Consider the following 23,050-nt stretch of genomic DNA (forward strand, 5'->3'; position numbering starts at 1 on the left):
AGGGGAATCTTATCAATGTGTATAAATACTTGATGGAGGAATGAAGAAGAGGGAGGATCCCGACTCTTCTTGGTAGTTTCCACTCACAGAATAATGATCATGAATCAAAACACATGACATTCCATCCTAACACAAGAAAACACTTTTCTACTGTGAGGGTAGTGGTAGTAAAACTAGCACGGGTTGCCCAGAAAGGTTGTGGAGTCTCCATCCATGGAGACACTTAAAACCCAACCTGACAAAGTCCTGGGCAGTCTTTTCTAGATGACCTTGCTTGAGCAAGGAGGTTGGAGTAGGTGATCTCCAGAGGTCCCTTCCAACTTCAGTGATAATACGTACAGGGGTCCATCCAGGAGATATGCTAACTACAGTGTAGGTTTGAGGATCATCCAGAAGGCAAGGGCAGAAACAGAGCTTTAAACAGGTACATATAACATAATTCAGGCAGGGAATGAAGGCTCAGGGCTGAGTTTAAATAGAGCTCCTGGGCCTTTGGGCAGGGGTTGGAAGTGGAGATCCCATCTGAAGCTGGCTAGGGAAATTAAGATCTGTCAGTGCTCTCAGAGCGACACTTTGCAGGTATTAAATTAAAATCTACACAAATTGATACTTTAATATCCTGTGATTCAAATGAATAATAATAATAAAACCAATGAAAACAACAAAACGACAACAACAATAATAATAATAGGTATAAGTATACATAATAATCATAGGTTTATAACAATATTATAAATATTTAAAACGTGTCTGGACTAATTTACTTTTTTGTGGGTAAATCTCTTTAGGACACAGCTGTTGACCTGTTGCTGTAATCTGAAAGGCTTGAAAGTAAGTGTTGCACACTTTTGCATTATTCTGGGTTCTCTGTTTCATTGGTAAATTACTGGGATTTGTTAGAGTGGTTCTACAATCTCCACGCCTTTCCTTAAATTGGCATCATCCATAATTCTGGGGATATTTTGCCCACCTCTGAAAAAATGAGTTTAAATGACATATATGTATGTGTGCATATGTATGTGTGCATGTGTGTGTTTATATAAATATAAATAAAAATATGTGTGTGTGTGTATGTGTATTTATAGGCATATGATCCGAGGGCTGGAGCACCTCTCCTATGAGGAGAGGCTGAGAGAGCTGGGGCTGTTCAGCCTGGAGAAGAGAAGGCTCCGGGGAGATCTTATTGACACCTTCCAGTACCTAAAGGCGGCCTACAGGAGAGCTGGGGAAGGACTTATACTTACAAATACCTAATGGGAGGATGCCAGGGGGATGGGAGCAGTCTTTTTTCAGTGGCGCCCAGTGATAGGACGAGGGGTAATGGGCATAAACTTGAACATAGGAAGTTCCATCTTAACATGAGAAGGAACTTCTTTACTTTGAGGGTAGTGGAGCACTGGCACAGGCTGCCCAGAGAGGTGGTGGAGTCTCCCACTCTGGAGACATTCAAAACCCACCTGGACGCTGTCCTGTGCAACCTGCTGTAGGTGACCCTGCTCTGGCAGGGGGGTTGGACTAGATGATCTCCAGAGGTCCCTTCCAACCCTAACCATTCTGTGATTCTGTGACTTTTTACTAGGGCATGTAGTGACAGGACGAGGGGGAATGGCTATAAACTGGAAGAGGGCAGGTTTACATTAAACATTAGGAAGAAGTTTTTCACTTTAAGGGTGGTAAGGCACTGGAACAGGTTGCCCAGAGAGGTTGTTGAGGCCCCATCCCTGGAGGTGTTCAAGGCCAGGCTGGACGTGGCCCTGGGCAACCTGGTCTAGTGGGAGGTGTCCCTGGTCTAGAAGTCTAGTAGAGTGGTGTTTTCATAGCTTAAATCATGGAGAGAAGTAGCAATTAAGCATTATGGATAGTCAGTAACCCACTGCATCAGCTCGCCATGCCTTTTTTCTTTAGGAGTATAGACATAGACTTAGGCTATGGCTACAATGGACACTAAACAGTACAAGAGCCTAATCTTTGGCCTTGAAACAAAACAGCATGATTGGCCACAGCTAATACCTGTAAGTACTAGTACTAGTACCACTATTCTCACTTTCAGAAACATATGCAGGTGGCTGACTGGGAACTGCCTATGTTCCATGCTTTCTCCTGCACTGTGACTAAGAAATTTTAAAGAGTGCTATAAGGTCTGGACCAAAATCATGCCTGGAAATAGTCCAACAACTTCCAGTCCCCAGTTCTTGCTCTGAGCACAATTCAAATAGTATATGCATAGTCTAAGTTGTTGCATCCTTTTAAAATGCAGTTCTAAATTACTATCACTAGGAAGGCAATACCTAAAAATAATACATCTTCAGACTATGTGGGAGCACAGATAAATCCCTATTATTATAAATCAGTCATACATTGAAGCTCCATTTTGTTGAAGGGACTGCCTCTACTTGCAGTCTAAGAAACAATAAATTGGCAACAGACATACAAAGAAAATAAATAGAAAAAAAAACAATGGATAGGCCAGTAATAATTCATAATTAGTATTTAGTCTATTTTATATGGATTCTTATATAGATCTCAAAGCCTTCCACTGAAATTAATGTAAAGAGGAAACCATGGACGCTTACATATTACATTGTAATTATTATTATGAACATAACAATATGTGTTGATTTCAAAATTTAAATTTATTTTTAAATAGTTAAAACAATACATTAATGATCAAGCTATAATCCAAAACTCATATGCTAATTTTTATTTTTTAACTTCAGATTTTTTTTCAATACAAGCTATATGCATAGAAATAGTATCATTAGCCTCAGGGACTGAGAAAATCTGAATTCGCTGTGGGGACAAGGGAAGTGGTAAGAAAATAGTACGTACCATTACAAGATGGCAACGCTCTGTTCCATGCTGGCTTCCCATCTGCACCAATTACACACGTTATAGTTGAAGGATCAATAATTTTATATCCAGAATCACACTGGTAAGTAATAGTTGAACCAAGCTTAAAGTCTGTTCCAATTCTTGTCCCATTCATGATGTTTCCAGGATCAAAACAAGCTTCCCGTGGCTTTTCTGTTAAAATGAATTAAAGTAAATCTATATACATTTCCAATTAAAAAAAAAAAAAATGAGCAATTATCAGTGTTTTTTTTTCCAGTCAGTTTACATTTTTCATCACCTTATTAAAATATTTTTCCTGTTTCTGTATGCTTACTAAAAAAGATCATTGATGTTCACATTAGATTGAATATCTGGTCAAGGAAATTATACTGAAAGGATCTGACCAACAGCATTTTCTTCCTACCTTTTTCTAGTAGAACTGTCCAAAAGCAGAATGACTCCAATGAAGTTTAGTAGTGTAGAAGAAAAACTACCATTTCTAGAATTCACTACTTACACTATTATGTTTTTTAACCCAGTATCATGCTCAGAACTCAGTAACTTCTGATTAGAAAGCTGCCATACTGTGGAACAATTTAAACATGAAAAATGTATTGTTCCTTTATGCTTCATATTTAAGAAGATCTAATAATAACTGGAGGTTGAAGGCTGACAAAATAAGCACAACAGTTCTTTACTGGCATGAGCTAATAGGCACAAAATCTTTCAGTCAATATGAGCATAGACTTTGATTTTAACAAGACTAGGATTTCATTCATCATCTTTGGCAAGTTAAAATACAAAGAAAAGGGATTGGAGAAATAATTCATATTAGAAATTAATTTGTTTCGAGAATATGATTGAGATGATCTTCAAATGGGAAGGATTTAGGCATAGAACATTCTTTATAACTAGGTAAATGAAACCAAAATATTAGTATTACTGTGCTGTTGACAACTATGCAACACTTTTTCTTAGAAAAGGATTAAACAAAGCTCAGTCCCTTTAAAATCTATGAAAATATTGTGTAATATTGCTTCTATAAGCAGTATTTTGCTAAATAGGTGAACTCTTTAGGAGGGAAGGATGCACCTAACATAAATGAAGTTCATTACAGGAGGCAAATATTTTTTATTAAAAAATTCCAGAAGCAAATTCATAGTCAAAGTTTACAGCATGCTTCCTTCCCTTATTAAATGTTAATAAAGTATGTATTTTAATGAAATACTTAAGGGATATTATAAGAAAGCAAAACTGGATGTCCATCATCAGACATCTAAAGTAATAACTTTTATATAAAATATTAAATAACGTACTTAATAAACATATTGAATTACTAGGCACAAGCATACTGCCCATTGAATATAACTTTTTTAAATATACTGTTCTGCTCTTAGATGTTATATTTTTATTCTCTTATTATTTCATTCAACTGCTGGTTGCACAGAGGCACACATATCAGACTATGCCGAGAACAGAAAATACCCACAGAGCAAATATGTGTATGCACGTTTCCAACGGGCAACTTTATCTCTTTATCTCCTCCTGCTCAACTTGTCATTTTCTTTCCTTGCAGGCCAACAAGGCTTTCTGGAACAAATTGTTTTCCCATTTTATTTATATTTTGTTTCAAGTTTAGATAGGAACAGACTGAGATTCCATCTATCGCAACATGACAATCATTTTGCGAAGAAAAGGTTTCCAACATGGAGAATAATGCATGATGCTGGATGGAAGATAAAGACTAAATATAAAAATGATTTAATAGTTCTTTTTAACCTCCCTCTCTTACATTTATATTTTATTTCTATATTCTTTAGATATTTTTGTTGCTTCATTTTTGTCATTAATGTGGTTTACTTCCATTGTCAAGAATAAGAAGCTGAGTCAGCACCTCTGCTGATGAAAAATAGCTTGATAAATCTCAGCAGAGATGACAATCAAGTCAGAGACAGCATCTGCGACCAGAAAAGAAACCAGCATTTAAAGTGAGTGTGTGTCTTTAATAAACAGTCAGCACAACCCATCTCTGGCTAGTAATAACTACCCCCCAAAAAAATGCAAATATTGTCCTGCAGTAGTTATTAAAAAATATGTATGTAGTTTCAACAGCAAAGTGGAAAGGAAAATATACTGGTATGTATCAGCAAGGAAGTATAAGCAGTCATGTATTCTAATTGGCTAAGACAATTCCATTATTCTACAACTCTTTTCCAAATGCTACTTTTGATGTGCATCTTCTATCCCTACTTTTTTTTTTCTGGAAGATGAAAATGTGCATAAGTAATGTGAAAGAGATTTCATGAAAGAGGATTTCTGTGTTCCTCCACACATATACGGAAAATAGTTTTTAAAATCTACATCATTGCAAAAAGGTATTTGGCAGTTCAGTATGGGTGCATCTAGAATTAAACAGATTTGAGTCTCAATAAATACTAAATAACATTTATTTCCCTTTACGTTTCCGTAGATCATGGTAATAACCGTACCTTTATAGTCAATGGCAAATCCTGACATTCCAACAGAAGCATCACTGCGAAAAGCCAGAAACAGACTGTTACCACTGCTCTCTATTCTTTCAGGAGCCTGTGAGCCTTGAAAACTGCCAATTAGAGGACTGTTGGAATCTTCCCCTTCATAAATATGTAGAAAATCATAACTGGGTTCCATATTGAAACTGAAAATAAAGGAAAAAGAGAATTAAGTCTTCATTTCTTTTTCATGAGTTAAACGCTACTGTGACTGTGGCTGCCAATCTTCTGCCTAACACATTTTCTTCTCCAGAAATAAAAGTCTTTTAAAATATGATTCACAGTGAAAATTTATTGTCAATGGAGTTCTCTTTACCATTGATTTGAACACCTTCAGCTTTCCAAATGATCTACTATCAGGCCATCAAGCAGGCTCTGTCTACAGCCAATGAAAAAGAAGCACATCCTCCCACGTATCTTAAACACCTTTCTCAAGATGGAATGAATCACCTGCTACAGAAAGGTTGTCTCCTAGCAGTGACCACAGGAATGATCCCAACAACTAGACTAAATTAGAAGTCCAGCTTTTAGTTGGCTAAACTGGCTGATATTAAATTCACCTATTGCAAACATAAATTCACTATTTTAGAAATAAAATGCTTTCAAATGGACAGACCACCATCCTGGAACTTGCCTTTGTTCCTACCCAAATTATATCAGAGAATTATGATAAATTAAAGTGAATAATTATTCACACTAAACCATCAATGCTATGCCATATTTGATTACATTTGTATGTTTATACAAAGCAATTATGAAGATATTATGAATGAAATGTCTTTCAGAGGAATTGAATTGAGATGACTTCTGAGACAACATAAAGATAAAAACACAGGCTTTTACATGAGAAATTTATACAGAGCTAGATAAAACGATATACTAGGAACACTGAAGAAAATATAGGAAAAGTAAAACTACATTAAAAAAAGCAGGCAAGGACTCAGTCAAGTGAGTGGATTTTTTTCTTTCTAATTATCTTTGTAAAACAAAATAAATAAATATTTGGCTTTTTCGCAAGTGCGCTGGTCAGCTGTGTTTCTTTCTGTTACATCAGGTAGTACTGTTAGACACAAACTTTTCCAAATCATGTAAAACAAAAAGGAACAATATCTTAAGCTAAGAAGTCAGCACAAAAAAAATTGCCTAAGTAATGTCAAATGGAAATAGGTTCATATAATGAATATTTTATGCCCTATTTTAAAGAGGTAAGAGAAGCCAGAAAAGTGTTTTGAAACTTCTGCAAAGACAGAGAATTTTTAGTTGACAGTTAAAAGCATTAAAAGAAAGAACAGTCTAAAGACCAAAGCCAAGGAAAAGCAAATAGTGCAGGACAATGGGTTTCAATCTTTCTGTAGCCAACAAACATTTGACAAAATATATTGCATCTCTATTCTCAGCCCACATTCTCATCCTATGCAGACACTGCTGTCTTCTCAAAGCTAGTTCCACGAGAATAGTGCAGGTCTTAGCTGTAGCATACTGTCTAAGAATGAAAAAAATTAGAGAAAATGAACAGAAAATGTTATGTTAAGAAAGTAGATTTTGTAGATGTCAAAGAAATGCTACACCTCTTGACCACCTACCAAAGGTCTTGAGGCTCTGGGGAAGTCCCTGCTGACTGGAAGCTAGCCAATATTATTTCAATCAACAAAAACGGTGTGAGGGAACTCAGGGAACTACAGACCCATTAGTCTAAACTCAGTTCCTGGAAAAATTATGGAGAAGATTATACTGGCTACTATTAAAAGCCATTTAAAGAATAATGCAATCATCGGACACAGTCAACATGGGTTCACAAAAGGAAAGTCCTGTTTAACTAATTAGATATCCTTCTATGATAAGGTCACCCATCTAGTGGATGAAGGGAAGGTGGTAGATGTAGTTTTTCTAGATTTTAGTAAGGCTTTTGATACTGTCCCTCACAGCATCCTTCTGGACAAGTTGTCCAGCTGTATGGTGGGTGGGTTCATGATGTTCTGGGTGAAGAACTGGCTGAATGGCAGAGCTCAAAGGGGTGTAGTGAATGGGGCTACATCTGGCTAGTGACCTGCCACCAGCGGTGTTCCTCAGGGTTCAATTCTAGGGACAGTTCTGTTCAATATATTTATCAATGATCTGGATGCAGGAGTTGAATGTGCCATTAGCAAATTTGTTGATGATACCAAACTGGGAGGGGCTGTTGACTTTCTTGGGGGTGAGGAGGACTTGCAGAGGGAACTAGAGAGATTGGAACATTAGGCTATGATTAATGGGGTGAAATTTAACAAGAAAAAATGTTGGATTCTGCACCTGGGACTGAGTAATGCTGGGAACAATTATAAATTGGGAGAGGAGTGGTTGGAAAACAGCCCTGCAGAAAGGGATCTGGGGGCGCTGGTCAACAGCAGGCTCAATATGAGTCAGTAGTGGGCCCTGGCAGCCAAGAGGGCAAACTGCATTCTGGGACACATTAAACATGGTATAACCAGCTGGTCAAAAGAGGTGATTATCCTGCTGTATTCAGTGTTGGTGCAGCCTCACCTTGAGTACTGTGTGCAGTTCTGGACCCCACAATTTAAGAAGGATGTGAAGGTGCTTGAAAACATCCAGAGGAGGGCAACAAAGCTGGTGAAAGGTCTGGAAGGAATGTCCTATGAGGAACAGCTAAGGACTTTGGGCTTCTCTAGTTTGGAGAAAAGGATGTTGAGGGGTGACCTCTTTGCTCCCTACAGCTTCCTGAGGAGTGGAAGTGGAGCAGGAGGTGCTGATCTCTTCTCCCTGGTATCCAGTGATAGGACACGTGGGAATGGTTCAAAGCTGTGTCAAGGGAGATCTAGACTGGACATTAGGAAGCATTTCTTTACTGAGAGGGTGGTCAAACACTGGAACAGGCTTTCTAGAAAGACGGTCAATGCCCCAAGCCTGTCAGTGTTTAAGGGGCATTTGGACTATGCCCTTAACAACCTGCCTTAACTTTTGGTCCGCACTGAAGTGGTCAGGCAGTTGGACTAGATGATCGTCGTAGGTCCCTTCCAACTGACAATATTCTATTATTCTATTCTGTTCTGAAAATCAAGGAAGTTATTGAAAGGATTGCAGAGATGGAGTTATTTCAGCACTGACATTTTGTATAAATCAGAGAGGGTTTATAACAGTTATTTGTATTCTAACATTAAATATATTTGTAAAACTATGTCAATTTACTTCTCCATTACAAAGTCACCAAGATGTATTTGTACACTTTTTCATTAAATATGAATCCATGTTACTCTTATGATCCATTTATACTAAAAATACAGTATTTATTGAAAAGGAAAAGTAGTGAGTTTTCCATTTTGACTGGTTGACACCCATACATATACAGATAATAGTGTTGTTTTTCCCCTCCTCCTTAATTTGTATTCCAATTTTCCTTTTTTTTTTTTCAGTTTTCTAAAAATATTTACAAGATTAACAACCCCACAATCTACACCTTTAAAAGGCCCTATATCTCCATCAGTCAGAAGATAGATGAGTTTCCAAGAATATTCTCCAACATCAGACAGTTTTGTAACAGGTAGTGTCAAAAACCTGGGAAGCTATGGCATAACCTTTTCTTTCAACTTTCAAAGGAAGATTTCTATCTGGAGAATTTAAGAACTTCTAGCACAGAATATCAACTTTAGAAAAGACTCAGGCAGTCCAGTGTGTATTACTGGACTGCAATTATTTATAAAATGTTTTGGAAATATACCATAAACTGCAAATTCAATTACTTTGCTCATACTTGTATTCCTTAAAATAGAATTCACAAACAAACCTGACTACTGAGTAAATAAAAGTTTCTTTCATCTTACTTGAAATGGAGCATTAGAGTTGATTATTTAGGCAGTCCAGAGAAATATGCTGCTTAACATACCTACCATGTGACAGTTTCAAGAGTGTAATTAGTGGAGTACTATTCTCATCCCTTAATGCTATTTGATCAATTACCTGAAGAACAGGATTATCATATTCTTGATTATATAGTATCAAGTACCTTAGGCTTTGATTATTTAATTTCTTGTGTATCAATATTTTATTAGAAAACACATTGCAGTCAGTCAACAAAATAAAATGGTTTTTTTTTTGTTTTGTTTTGGTGAGTGCAAATATAATGCAACAAAATTCTGAACGCACCATCATCTGTATTTAAAAGAATCAGAATTGTTCACCATCCCATGAAGTCAATGGCAATGTTACCATCCTTAGCTTAAAAATCACACTTAGGACAAAGAATCAATAAAAGAAAAAAATTTGCTTCCATAGATATAGCAGCCAAGATGAGTATATAGACCTGATTCAAACAGAAATGATAAACTGAACACATGAATATGACTATATCGCTGAACTTCAACTTATGTTAAAAATCTGTGCAACAAATATATGTTGATGATGGAACATTAAGTTAATAAAACTTTTTGTAAAATTATGAGACAACATTATCTAGACATTTTATCTCTTGACTAAGTAGATACTGTTTTTTTTTTATTCTGATCTATGCACTCCAAGCAAAGTGTATTTAGCCTGTATTTGTAAAAATCTTTAAGAACTGAAGTACAGTTTCCACTAAAGCTCAAGTCTCTACTATATGTACAACAATATAAATCGACCATTTCTACAAATTGACATTGCTTTTCGAGGATTTTTATTACATACGCCACAGAAAGTTTTGTTGCTCAGGGATATATTCAATATCAAAAGTGCCATATAACTAAATGATTTTCTTTTATGTTATTTGGAAGGAATGATAAAGCACATATTAGATGTATGCTCCAGGACTTAGCCAGAGAATATAATTAGAAGCTTTAAGAAGTGATAAATGATGCCATTTTTAGATGTGACATTTAAAAACCTGTTAAACAGAGGCATTCATCTAGAAATGGTACCTTTTGAATATCAAGGCAATGACAAAGTCAGGGTTTACTTTTATTCTCCAGTCACATTCTTTCCCAGGAGGATAAGGCTGTGGATAGTTAGGTGATAAAATAACTCCTGCTGGGCCTGTCAGGTTTCCTCCACATGCAGCTGTCAAAATTAAAAAAGAAATAGGAATACGGTCACATGTTAAACTCACAAGTATTTATTAGCTGTTAAATAGGAGTAAAAATAATTAAAAAAAAAACAAAAAAAACAAAAAAAAACCCAAAGCTTTCCCACTTCCAGCTAGGAAACATTTTTATATTTTCCTTTAAAAATGTGAGCTCTGTTCATATTCAAAAGAACCACAAAAAAAACTCTCTCTAAAGGAATAAAAATATGAAGTTAAATAGAAGTCCAGCTCGATAGAGAGTAAGTAGGCAAGAAGTCCTATTCAACTTGCTGTTACTTACTCTCTATCAAGCTGAAGTATTTCTTACGTACTGAAAGTACTTTAAGAACTGGGAAATTTCAATAGCAGGATTCAGAATGCAGTTTCTTTTGACCATAGATGTAATACAAAAACGTTTAGTACAGTCAGTAAAGGTACTGCTTTTACTACAGAGGTGATTCTGCCCCTCTACTCCACTCTCGTGAGATCCTACCTGGAGAACTGCAGCCAGCTCTGGAGCCCCCAACATAAGAAGGACATGGACCTGCTGGAGCGTGTCCAGAGGAGAGCCACGAGGATGATCCGAGAGCTGGAGCACCTCTCCTATGAGGAGAGGCTGAGAGAGCTGGGGCTGTTCAGCCTGGAGAAGAAAAGGCTCGGGGGAGATCTTATTGACACCTTCCAGTACCTAAAGGCGGCCTACAGGAGAGCTGGAGAGGCACTTTTTACAAAGGCATGTAGCGATAGGACAAGGGGCAATAGCTTTAAACTGGAAGAGGGCAGGTTTAGATTGAACGTTAGGAAGAAGTTTTTTTCACTTTAAGGGTGGTAAGGCACTGGAACAGGTTGCCCAGAGAGGTTGTTGAGGCCCCATCGCTGGGGGTGTTCAAGGCCAGGCTGGACGTGGCTTTGGGCAACCTGGTCTAGTGGAAGGTGTCCCTGCCCATGACAGGGGGGTTGGAACTCAATGATCTTCAAGGTCCTTTCCAACCTAAACCATTCTATGATTCTATGATCAAAGTTATAAAGTACAAATAGAGCAGAAAAAATTAGACAATCAGGAATGGAAGTCCCACAGTCTTCAGAGTACTGAGTATCACAGTATTTTTGAGATATAAGTAAACACTTTAGAGAAACGGCCTGCAGTTTGGGGATTTGCTGTTTTGGAAAGAGCATCTCCAAAATGGCTTGTAGAAAGAAAAAGCATTATGTATATTGCAGTGTTATTAAAACATATTGTATCTGGTTTGGGATCATTAAAATAAGTCCTCATTTAATTATGAACCAATGGGCAACAAAATCATACAGATTTAAAAAATTACTACACCTAGCAGATAATTTTTCACATATATTTTTTAACTCTAATCTTAGAAGAGCTACACTTATGACCTTAAAATACATTTCAGCAAGACTTCTAAATCTGTAATTATTAGTCTGCTGACCAGAACCTCAGAGGAATCTTTATGCCATATAGGACTACAGAACAAGAATCAAAATTTATTTCAAAGAAAGAAGATCTCCCACCCCTCCTGGTGTTATGGAAATATATCTAATTTCTTTCAACAACATTGTGACTTGAACCTCCTTCTCTGCATCTACCTTTGCTAACAAGCATCCTGCTTCAGAAAAAAATATCTTTAGCTTCCTAGGGATTGCTCAGGATGGGTACTTAATCTAGAAGAGAATTCAGAAAATTTTCAGAACAAAGAATGGACTCTAGTTTATGTAACTACATTATTACATAGAAGACTATTCTAGTGAGCCCATTTCAAGGAGAATTTTTTTTATATAAATCAGCTCTTCCATTTAATTATTTCTATTAGACTTTGTCAATTTTAAACTTGTATGAAGTTTAAAGAATAGAAAAGAGGCAGAAAATGACATCCAAAAATAGTGTTAATATTGAGAATGAGGCTGTCGGTAACAATAAGTACAAAATAACCGGCTTCTGCAAAGAGCATCACTGTAGCATGAGCATCATATGCCCACTAGTTGAACCAGAAATCTGATCTGTATTAATCTTAAACAGAGACTAAAATTTCATCTTATTACCTATGCAGGTAGGAGGATCAGGTTGCCAGAAGAATCGGTTATTCAGTTGCACACATGTAATTTTGGCCTGTCCTTGAAGTTGATAGCCAGGGTCACATTGAAAGGTGGTAGTGTCTCCAGGCTCTCTGCTGTCTCCGTATCTAGTGCCATTCTGTGGTGTCCCAGGATCGTTACAGGTTGATGCAATAGAAGCTGTAAGGGAAAGATGAAATAAAAGCTTTAAGGTGTAGATACTAAACATCCAAAATTAAAAGCACAATATTTTTACAAAAGCATTCAAACCAGAGGCAATATTATTTACTCATCAGTTAATGTAAAAAGGCAGAACAATCAGTGTGGTATAACTTAAAACAAGTAATCATCCAGAAAGCGGATACACAAATCTACTTCCACTGTGGATTTGTGGAAAATGTCAGGTCTCTTCTACTGTCTTCAGGTATTCAACAACCTAAGTTGCAGTAAACATTGCAGTCTTCCCAAGGAAAGAAGGTCTCATCTCTGGAGGCTACTGTCCCTAAATGACTGAATTGCACTCCAGGCTGTTCCACCCAAATATGTCTTTTTCAAAGAACTTACCACAATTGTGAGCAAAAGCCAAAATAAGAAGTCACAAAGCCAGTGCCACAATCACGATTAATGATATTGGTGTGTGTGTGTCTACAAGTAAGTCCTTATTACGTTTTGTATTTGGTTGTGCTGTTCTCCAGCACCAGTGACTATGTCTTTCTGTATTTTGAGAAGTATGTAGCACTTCAAGTACTTGGGGTTCAAGATAGCATTACAAATTAGAGGCAAAAAAAGACCAAGAACATAAAATATTATTTCTTTATGTTTGATAATCACTTTCTATTATTTTTTAAATAGAAGGGCACAGTGTCTCCCATACCCCCTATGTGTCAGTGATAACAGTCCACCCTCCCTGCTCTATTTTTTCGGGGGGATGTTACGTTGTTTTTTTTTTCATTTTTTCTGTTTCAATCCCAGGAAATATTAATATTTCATTAAAAAATATTTTTTTAGCTCATTTTAAATGGTACCATCAAAAGGCTTTCATAAGACGAAAGACCTCCATCACTACCATCACTATGCAATCTTTGTGACCATAATGTGCAGGTAATGCATTTTCTGTATTAATAACTGCATCTACTCCTTCCGTCCACACCAAGAGAGTATACCACTACAACAAACAGCAGGAGCAACTAAACATTTGCAAAATTGAAACTGTTACCAAGTTGTAAAACTCGAAAGCGCTTTTTTTTTTTTTTTCTGTGTTGTAAATTTTCAGGAGAAAGAAAGGTTGAAATAGTAATGAGCAAAATGAGAAACAAATATTTTAGATTGGTAAAATGGTTTTATGAATGTTCTAATAAGTAGGTGGTCACTTAGGCAAGTCACAGAAATTGTAAAACATCCCTATATAAAAATTCATGGGTTATGATAACTAACACACTAAAAAAACACAGGAGTTTTGTTTAACATTTTGTTATTCTTTTTTTTTTTTTTTTTACCTTGTTTCCATTCCCAAATAGTAAATCTGGTACCTTGGGATGGTTACCATATCTAAATGAAGTAAAAGACATGGCAGGTTTTTTAACAGTGGTGGACTTTTTTCAACTAGAATTTATAAGCATCAATCCAAGAATTAAAGGCTGTCACTGCTAATGAGTACTGTGTAAGCACTCCCCAGGCACCACTCTGACAATTTACCTGACATCCCATATTAGTGCAGTTTACTAAATGTATACTTGGCCACAGGGGAAGGAAAGCATGGTCATGACCTCAGAGAAGTTATTTCTTATTTGACAGACAATAACAGCTCTAAAAATGGTTCACTATAGTACATATCTGTTAAAGTATCATAATTCTTTCAAGTATACGAGCATAAGCCCACCTCTGTAATTAGTATCTTTTTTCAACAAATCTCTGAATACCTTATTTTTCTCCTTGAAAGGTTATGCAATATAATATCTCTGCAAACAACATTTTTCCCATTTTGACCATGTAAAGTATTCACCAATTACGAGGGACTGATGCCTTTTAATAGTCATTTCACTGTTAATCTCCATTTCTTATATATATGAGTTCTAAATTTTAAAAACAAACACAGATGTTTAATAAGCACCAAAACGTTCTTTAAACTTTTGTTCTTGCAGACTTAGAAGTTATTTTGTGTATTTGAAACGAACGTCCTTTTTATCATGCCAAATACACTTCATCCTAATTAAACAAAACACCAGACATCTAAGCACTGATGTGTCATCTAGTAGTAAAATGAACATTTAGACAGACTGTCAACTTTTCAACTTGTCTCCTTTCCAAGTTGTTTTACTCTGAAGGTTACCAAGAAGTTCTGTAACTGCATGAAAATTACAAGTCTACTATTGCTTCATTTGCTATTGTGCAAACACCTAAAGGGTATAGAGGTTATATGCATTGATAAGTAATCCAGACATTAAAAATCACCAGTTCTTTTGTCATTTCTCTTCTTTTATTACAGGCTCTCTTCTGTCTAATATATAGACATGCAATTAATATCTAGCTTACATACTTATGAGAAAGGCCAAGTTCATGCTGTAGTGCAACATTGCCATATGTAATTTTCAGCAAAAAACTAAGGAATTCAGAAACTTGAAGCTGAACACAATTAAAACATATATGCTGTAAAGCAGAGTAAGAAATAACTACATTTTAGAATCAAGGATGATAAATCAAACCAAATTCCATAGTTAGACTTTTTAGAAATGACTGAGAAAAATTAAGTGCCTAAAATGGTAGAGCCAGGAGAGGCAATCTGAATTCCGTTAAGCTGGAAAAGAACTAAATCGTTGTTTCTCAGTCCTTGCATGTGTTCTAAGCAGTAAGCTACACAATACTCAATGAGTTATACAGTAACACTCTGTACAGGTTTCCCATCTCCTACCATCTCATCTGCTCAGAGTGGAACAGGCTTCTGTGTACACAAAAGTTGGACCTAGAGGTAGGTGCCAGAAGAAGGGGCAGCTGGAAAAAACACAGATTGCTTGGGAGTTTTCAGACATCCATGTGTTGGCAGCCAATGTGTTGAGCCTCATTCTTTTTAAATTAGTAATCTTCCAGAATCCCATTTTAGATCTTACTTTGGATTTGGCCCCAAATTATGTTTTCAAAGTTGATTTAAAACTTCACTGAAAATCAATAGGAGACTGGTTTTGAGAATGACACACTGCATATTTGTGTGTCTGTAGCCTTGTGAGCAATATGTTAGATTTGTGCCTAATTTATCTTTCACATGAAGGACACTTCTTTTTTTTATCAGTTTGTTTAGCCTGTAATCTATTGTAGCTCAAGAAAAAAAATACATCACTTTCATCAATATCGATTTCACTATGTCTATGGTAAACAATCATGTAAGCCATTTGCTGTAGTATTGTGCTGGAGAGACTATTTTTCTGCTCCACATGGTTATAAAAATAATAAAGACTTTTCAGGAGCTAGGGTTGTAAATTGCAGGCAATGCACATGCTTTCCCTGTTTAGTAGTTAGCATAGTAGTTTTGAGAAGGATTTTGAGATACCAAAGCTGAGACATTGTATATAGGATTTGCAGTGATTTCAGATTAACAAACATCTCCAAATGTGAAATGTGTTTGCTCTCTAAAAAGTATCATCTCATGCAATATATGTAAATGTACAGACTAAGAACTGTGCACATTAGCATCAACCACATATTTAAATATCTTGTATTGTCCAAGATTGTAAAGAAAAAAGAAACTGAAGTGCTAATGCAGCCTCTTTCATTAAGGTTGAAGTACAAAAGCTCACAAGTTCAGAGACAACCATCAAAATAACCTACAAGCTTCATTTCTGCTTAGTTCCACAGGAACCAAATTAAGAACTGCTATCCCATGTGACGCTGAGGATGCCTTGCCCAGGCCATAGATACATATCCATACATGATGGGCAGGAATCCTATAACACAGTTTCATGAAACCATGTTATTGTGAGTATGCAATGCAACACTTATAGCATCACAGACAGCAAGAGAAGAGACTGAACTGTGAAATGATTAGGTAACAGACTTTAAAAGGGAATCTTGATTTCTTGTGTCTTATGTCCTTTTATTTTTTTTAACAAGGGATGTCTTAATGGATTTCATTTTCTTTCAATCCAAAATTTAGTTAGTAAGGCAGATATGTGATTATACATGGGTAAATTTCTTTTAAAATATATTTTTGCATTAACCCCCTTTTCTTGGTAATTTAATTGTGAATCGAACTGGAACAATTGCATGATGAATCCTAGCAATGAAGATTCTGTCATGGAAATGCCTATACTACTTAAACGTACTAGCTCAGCCCAATAGGCAAGTGATTAAAAGACATCTCAGCAACAAAAGAACAATTTACAAGACAACAGTAACAGCTCAAGATAGGTGACAGTTACTGTAAGAATTGCTGTAGGCAAACAAATGACCAAATGCAATTACAAAACTGGACCGAAGCAGGCATCATTGCTTAAACAGATTTGTCAGATTAAGCCCGTATCATAAGGAACGATCAAACACAGAACTGCTGATGCTTAAGGTCTTGTCAGAGGAAGTAAGATATCAACAGATGTGTCAACATCAGACACAATAATTTCCAACTAATTGTTCTAATTAAATGGTTGGTATAAGTTGTTTATTTTTATTATCATAATGGATTACTTGTGTTGTTAAGGTAAAAATTTAGTCAAGCATCTTTACTCTTCATTGCTTATTTCTGTGTTTACTTCAAGAATAATTTTAAAATTATTGGGAGAGCAAGCAAACAACAAAGCAAAATTGGACTAAACCATCTATACAAATGCCTTCATTTTGTATCTTTGCTTTTGATAAAATCAGTGCCTGAAGTTCTTCTAATAAAATAGGAATATTACAAAGAAATTGAGAAAAATCTCTTTACTACTTTATTAACTTTTTGCCATTTGTTCTCTTATCAGAAAAAAAAAAAAAGATAACCTTTCTGTTCACTTGAAAGCAGGGATAGGTATATTGTTAATGAATGAGTACGCTTACAGAATACTATGACTAAAAGAAATTAACAATGTCATAGAACCAGAGGTAAGCATGGAAAACCACCATAGATGCGTCTGGTTCTAAAAAAGCCAGACATTTCCAAAAAATGATTTTTCATTAAAAGAAGAGTGCAAATAATCCTTCGATGTATTACGGCCTTGAGGAGAAAAATCTATTAAACCAGCTGAGGAACTATGAATGTATCATTTAGTTTAAGAAAAGGATACAGTTCTCTTAAGTTACAACAACTGAGAATTTAGTTCAAGAAAACAGGTTAGACTGTAAGCGTAAAAGTACTATTAGGTATTGTTAAAATAAGGCTAACTGAGTCTATAAGAATGATAATATGACTAGCACCTGCCAGTGCTGTTCCTATTATCTGCCACTTCTATTGGTATTGTTAATATCAAGTAAACAAATTATATGGTTAGATATAAACCAGCTCTCAATAAAATAAGCTTCAGGTCAATGAAAGCAATGGGCCATCCACTAGCGTGGGATCCAAGGGCTTTCAGAAGTCTAGAGTAGCTGAAGATTAAACATTCAGGTCAAGACTGATATGTTTCAACATAGGTGGCTAGTCTCATCCGAGGTGCCTTACAATATCCAAAGTATCTTCACAGGACTGGAAGATATGACCAAGGACTTAATGGGGTGTGACCTTCTGGAGTGGTAGATGGAGACTAGCCAGGATACTTTATGGGGTCTCAAAGGCAAATAGACACCTGTGAAAAGACAGGTAGCATTCATTTCACCTGCTCCTAGAAGTCCAGACGTTTGAGATTTAGTGTATGTTAGCATAACTAGACCTACAGCTACAGGTTAGAAAACTTCTTTTTTATGGCTAACTTAGGTAGGAAGTTTTTCCTGCCGGTAACTTTGTTTCTTTGCAATAAAGAAGGCAAACACCAAATTTGCCTATCCCGTTCGTGTGTTCACTTCTTCTGTAGTGATCAGAGAGAGTTGGTTGACATCCCTGGCTTGTAATACATAGTTTAAATGTATTTAACCCCCAGAGTAAAGGTCAATTTTGTACAGTGAACTCCATTTTTTGTCCTTTTATGCATGATTAAATGGTAATTAAGTTTTAATGAAAAGCATTAGGCTGATTACAATTAACATAATCACTCTTGTCAGTTCATGTCCTCACCGTCTATATGCTGAGCTGAGTGGGTAAGACAAGGCACTTTTAATAGTATTCAAACATTTTTTAAGCTTCAGCCACTTATGTTTTTCCATTAAAAAAAACTCTAATTACATTTACAGTCAACAGTAAGTAATTTATAGGTGATATTTTCTCATCTACCTCATGCTATCCTTTCACTGCACCTCTTTTTTAGGGAGATGCAATAAGGGCATGCTAGAGTGCAAAGTAGAGAAAGTAATCAGCACATTCACAGCACAGTGAAACAGATTCTCCAGGTGAAGGTTAGCACTTTAATGCTTTGCCTTTAAACTGTTCATTTGACCTGACACTCTCAGATGTATATCCTTCATATGATCCCGTAATTGGATGTTCATTGATATAGACACTCAACTCAATTGCATAATCCAATACAGAAGTTGCATGTGTAAGAGATACAGATTGTTGAAGGTTTTCCAATCCTGTGCAATTCTGCACCTGAAGATTACTTCTTGGATTGTAATTAATATTTAAATAAAACATACTCATTAATAAATGAAACACTTGAAAATCCTTCAAGTTACACGAAGACACAAAACAAGCAGTTACTTTCATAGAACTTGTAATAAAACATCTACACCTTCTGCAACTACCAGAAAAAGGTTTAAGCAACTTTAGACTCCTTTATTCATTGAATTACAAACTACTAAAGTGGTGAAATTTCAATATGCTGTGCAGTTTTGCAGTTTGAACACATGATGAATACCAAAGCATGCAAGGATCCTCACTTACCTATAGCTCAATTAGTTTAAATCCTTTACAAATCAAGGCCACAGTGGTCTTCCCATTGCCTCAAGGAGATTAAATAAACTAAGCTCTGATTTTTAGAAGAAATAATTTAAAATTTATGCTAACATATTCCTTAAACCATATTTTTTACTCCTTACAATTAAAACATTAATAAAACATCCCACTTCTCAAGCAGGGTGAATGAAACTTTTCATTTTCCCTTTACTTGAGCTGAGGCATTCAGTTCTTCACCACTAATTCCAATTGATTCCAGTAAGAAATACACTGCAATTGCCAGCATGATCACCGAGTGCATCCATCAGATAGTATACTAAGATGACAAAATCAGTTCTTCACCCTTAAAGCATTAAATTGTATCCTACTTACTGTAAGTATCACTGAAGGTCAAAGAATGTGTCGACAAATCTAACTACTTTAATATTTTCCTCCTTTCATAATTTTCATATAATTAATTTTCATATAACATAAAATGTGTTTGCTAACTTTCAGAGAGTAAAAAACACCTTCATTTCCACAAGTGTAAAATTTAACTTTTTTCAAACAACATGAAAAGCAGCATATTATATAGCACACTGGTCAGAAATTTTAGAAGTATTTGTTCTGCTCTTTGGTCTTTAATTCATTTTGCCTACTTTTAACCAGGTATCTTACGGCTGATGAAAGAGCCTGTCATTTGGGTAGTACAATATTCTGAAAATCAAGCAAAATGAAGTAAACAGGTAAATATAAAATGCATTACTTGGAGGCCAGGAAACCCCCAAAGTATATTTCGTCATGCAAATAATAATGACTGAGAGCTTATTAGTGCCCTTTACTTCTGAATGACAGCACTTACAGAGAAGGTTTTAAATAATACTCCTATTCCCATATATTTTATTAATTCATAATTTTCCTATGTTCCTGAGCAGAAGTACACTTATGTACGTTATATCTAGATATATAAGGATGCAACGACTGAGTCAAAGACAATATTATATTCTCCCTGCAGTCCTATCATCAGTCTTTAATGCTTCAGTAATCCCATCACAGAAGAACTCCACATACAGAACTTTACAATATTTATGACATATACAATATCAATCACTTTAGACCTAAAGATTAATTTGATTAGTTTAATAGTAAATTTTTAAATGTATTTCAATATGGTGAGATACGTTTTCTCCAGTTTAATCATGTACGCACAGTGGTTAAGGTCATAAAAATGATGCATCATGCAGCCAATGTTGTGAGAAAACAAACCCAAACAACATAAAACATAAATAAAATAATATAAATAAATATAAATAAAAATAACATGTTATTAGTTAGCACTGGTGGGAACATTTAAAACTAGCAGTACAGAAAAAAACCTTATGTATGCACAAACCCATTCTGTCGTGTTAAATAATGCTAACTAGATAATGCTAGGCATGTGGTTGCTGTACAAAACCAAGGAATAAGAAACTGTAAACATTCAAAGTAAATCCAAAAATTCAGGCTAGTCAAAGCTATTTACAATATATAAAATAATTAAAATCATATAACCTCTTTTTTTTAAAGACTGAGGAAGTTGTAAGATGAAAACCAGTTCATATTTATAAGAATAATGTATATAAATAGTGTAAATAATTATTGTATTTGAGATGAAAAAATATTTACATACTTGAAAACTGAATGGAGAACCCTGATTTGCTGATGAAGAAGTCACTGTCAAATTGTAATGTTAATGAGTTGAATGTGCTGTGAATATCCTCTGGAAGGGCTGAGCCACTCCATTCTTTCAGAAGTATGCTGCTCTCAATAGGCCCATCCCATACCTTCAAGATGTCATGAGCAACCTCAGTGTCAAAAACAATAAAATGCAGACTGCAAAGAGAAGGTAAAAGCACTGTATGTTACTCATTAAACTCAATAACACAAAACTCCAAGCAACCCTTCTAAAACTGTATTTAGTTTTGAGATGCTGTTTAGGACCGAAGAAGGGCTGGTGGTTCTGAAGAGTCATCCATTTTTCCTGTTCGATGAGCTGACCTTGTAAGAGAGATGCTATTCTGTTTCATAAATGACTGAATTACAGAAAACACTGTTATGGGGCATATAGTACTTGTTCTATAAATTAACTTACTTTTATGATGGATATTTTAGGCTTATTCAAGAACACCGGTTTGAATTATATGCAATTGAAAAAAAGCAGTAGCTACTGGACAGTAGCATCTATAGCACAGTTCTGTCAGCATGGGATTTTCTTTCCTATACAAAACCAGAAAATGTATAGTCCTATCTTTGCCTTATGCCAAATTTCATAAAATATAAAATTGTATTATAACAGAATAATCTATATTTATCTCCAAGTGAAGTATTAGATTTAGAAAGGTGTTCAAGAATGCTATGTTATTAGTCAAAATACGTACATCAACTTCAAATTCTGACCATTTACGTTTTTAACATTGAAGAAATCTAATAGGTAAATATCAAAACTTCTTTTTTTTTTTTCCCAAATATTTGTGTGTTGATATTTCTTCACTACATTTGTCATTAATTAGAAATCATTAATTTGAAAACTGTCATTTAAATGTACATGATGCACTGAAATCACCAATGATGAAGTGAATTCATTATTCGGCTTAGTGAAATGGGATTACTGAAAATAAAAAAAATGAAAAAACACTCCCAGTGAATAATTTGGTTTGCTTATATTTTTGCCTGTTTAATTTTTAAAAGTAACAATTTTCATTTAAGTGACCAGTTAAAACTATTGCCCACATAAACTGAATAATGAAACATCTTACTATTTGGTAACTTTTTGCTCAAAATAGATAGCTAATATTCTGAAGTAACACATTCACCAGAAATTATATACTTCTTTCCTGTCACTGGAGTACAAAGCTAATCTCTGTTGCATATCACTAAACATATTAGTATCAATAAACTATTTCAAAATGACAGAAATTAAGATTATCTATCTTGGTTAGAAGTTAAACATTTTTTTTACATTCTTGCTTTCACAGAGAATTCCTGTTGGGAGTGGACAAACTAGCTTGAATATTGAACAGAATTTGCCATTTCAGAGTTTTTGAATATGTGTGTTGCTACAGGAAAACTGAGCTGAAATAGTCTTTAAATATTGGTATTCATTCCACTTAAGTGATTTAGCTATACATCAACAGCAAAGTATGATAGTCTTTCTTGGTGGTATGTCAAACTGATAACAAAATACTGTTTAAAAAGTTTTTTCTTGTATTACTAATTTCTTTCTGCCTGACTTCTTGAATCCTTCCATCATCTTTCCATAAATCATTATAGAACTAAAAGCTCTAGATTCCATCATTCAGCTCTTGTCATGTATCTTTATTTCATGCATTAGTCACTAGTTGTGTTTCCCTCATTTTTCTGTATTCTTCTAATTTCTTCCTTTTTTTTTTTTTGTTATGCTGCCTTCTTTATGTGGGGAAATCTTCCAGTCCTTATCTATAAAGCATTTTCTCAGTCCTTTATGCACTTCTTATTAAAATCTCATCATTTTTATCAAATTTGATTACTCTCAATGTCTTCTGATATGTTGCTGGTCTTATTATTCAACTGATAATGAGAAATAAAGCCTGATACTTACATAATTCAAAATGTTATATATCAAATGTTAATAATGAAATAATGGAAGAG

The 23,050-nt window shown here is 35.2% G+C and overlaps 1 protein-coding gene across 1 annotated transcript in view; it reads right to left on the reverse strand.

Moving 5' to 3' along the window:
* Window positions 1-23,050, reverse strand: part of CSMD1 (CUB and Sushi multiple domains 1) — a 1,016,474-nt gene that overhangs the window by 201,219 nt on the left and 792,205 nt on the right. Inside the window, exons 29-33 of the mRNA XM_009885090.1 lie at window positions 21,054-21,256; window positions 12,445-12,636; window positions 10,250-10,388; window positions 5,322-5,509; window positions 2,830-3,024 (exon numbers count right to left, since the gene is read on the reverse strand). Of these exons, the coding sequence (XP_009883392.1) occupies window positions 2,830-3,024; window positions 5,322-5,509; window positions 10,250-10,388; window positions 12,445-12,636; window positions 21,054-21,256 (917 nt within the window). The remainder of the gene's footprint in view (window positions 1-2,829; window positions 3,025-5,321; window positions 5,510-10,249; window positions 10,389-12,444; window positions 12,637-21,053; window positions 21,257-23,050) is intronic.

This window comes from Charadrius vociferus, unplaced genomic scaffold (genome assembly GCF_000708025.1).
Source record: "Charadrius vociferus isolate BGI_N301 unplaced genomic scaffold, ASM70802v2 scaffold345, whole genome shotgun sequence".
NCBI lineage: Eukaryota > Metazoa > Chordata > Aves > Charadriiformes > Charadriidae > Charadrius > Charadrius vociferus.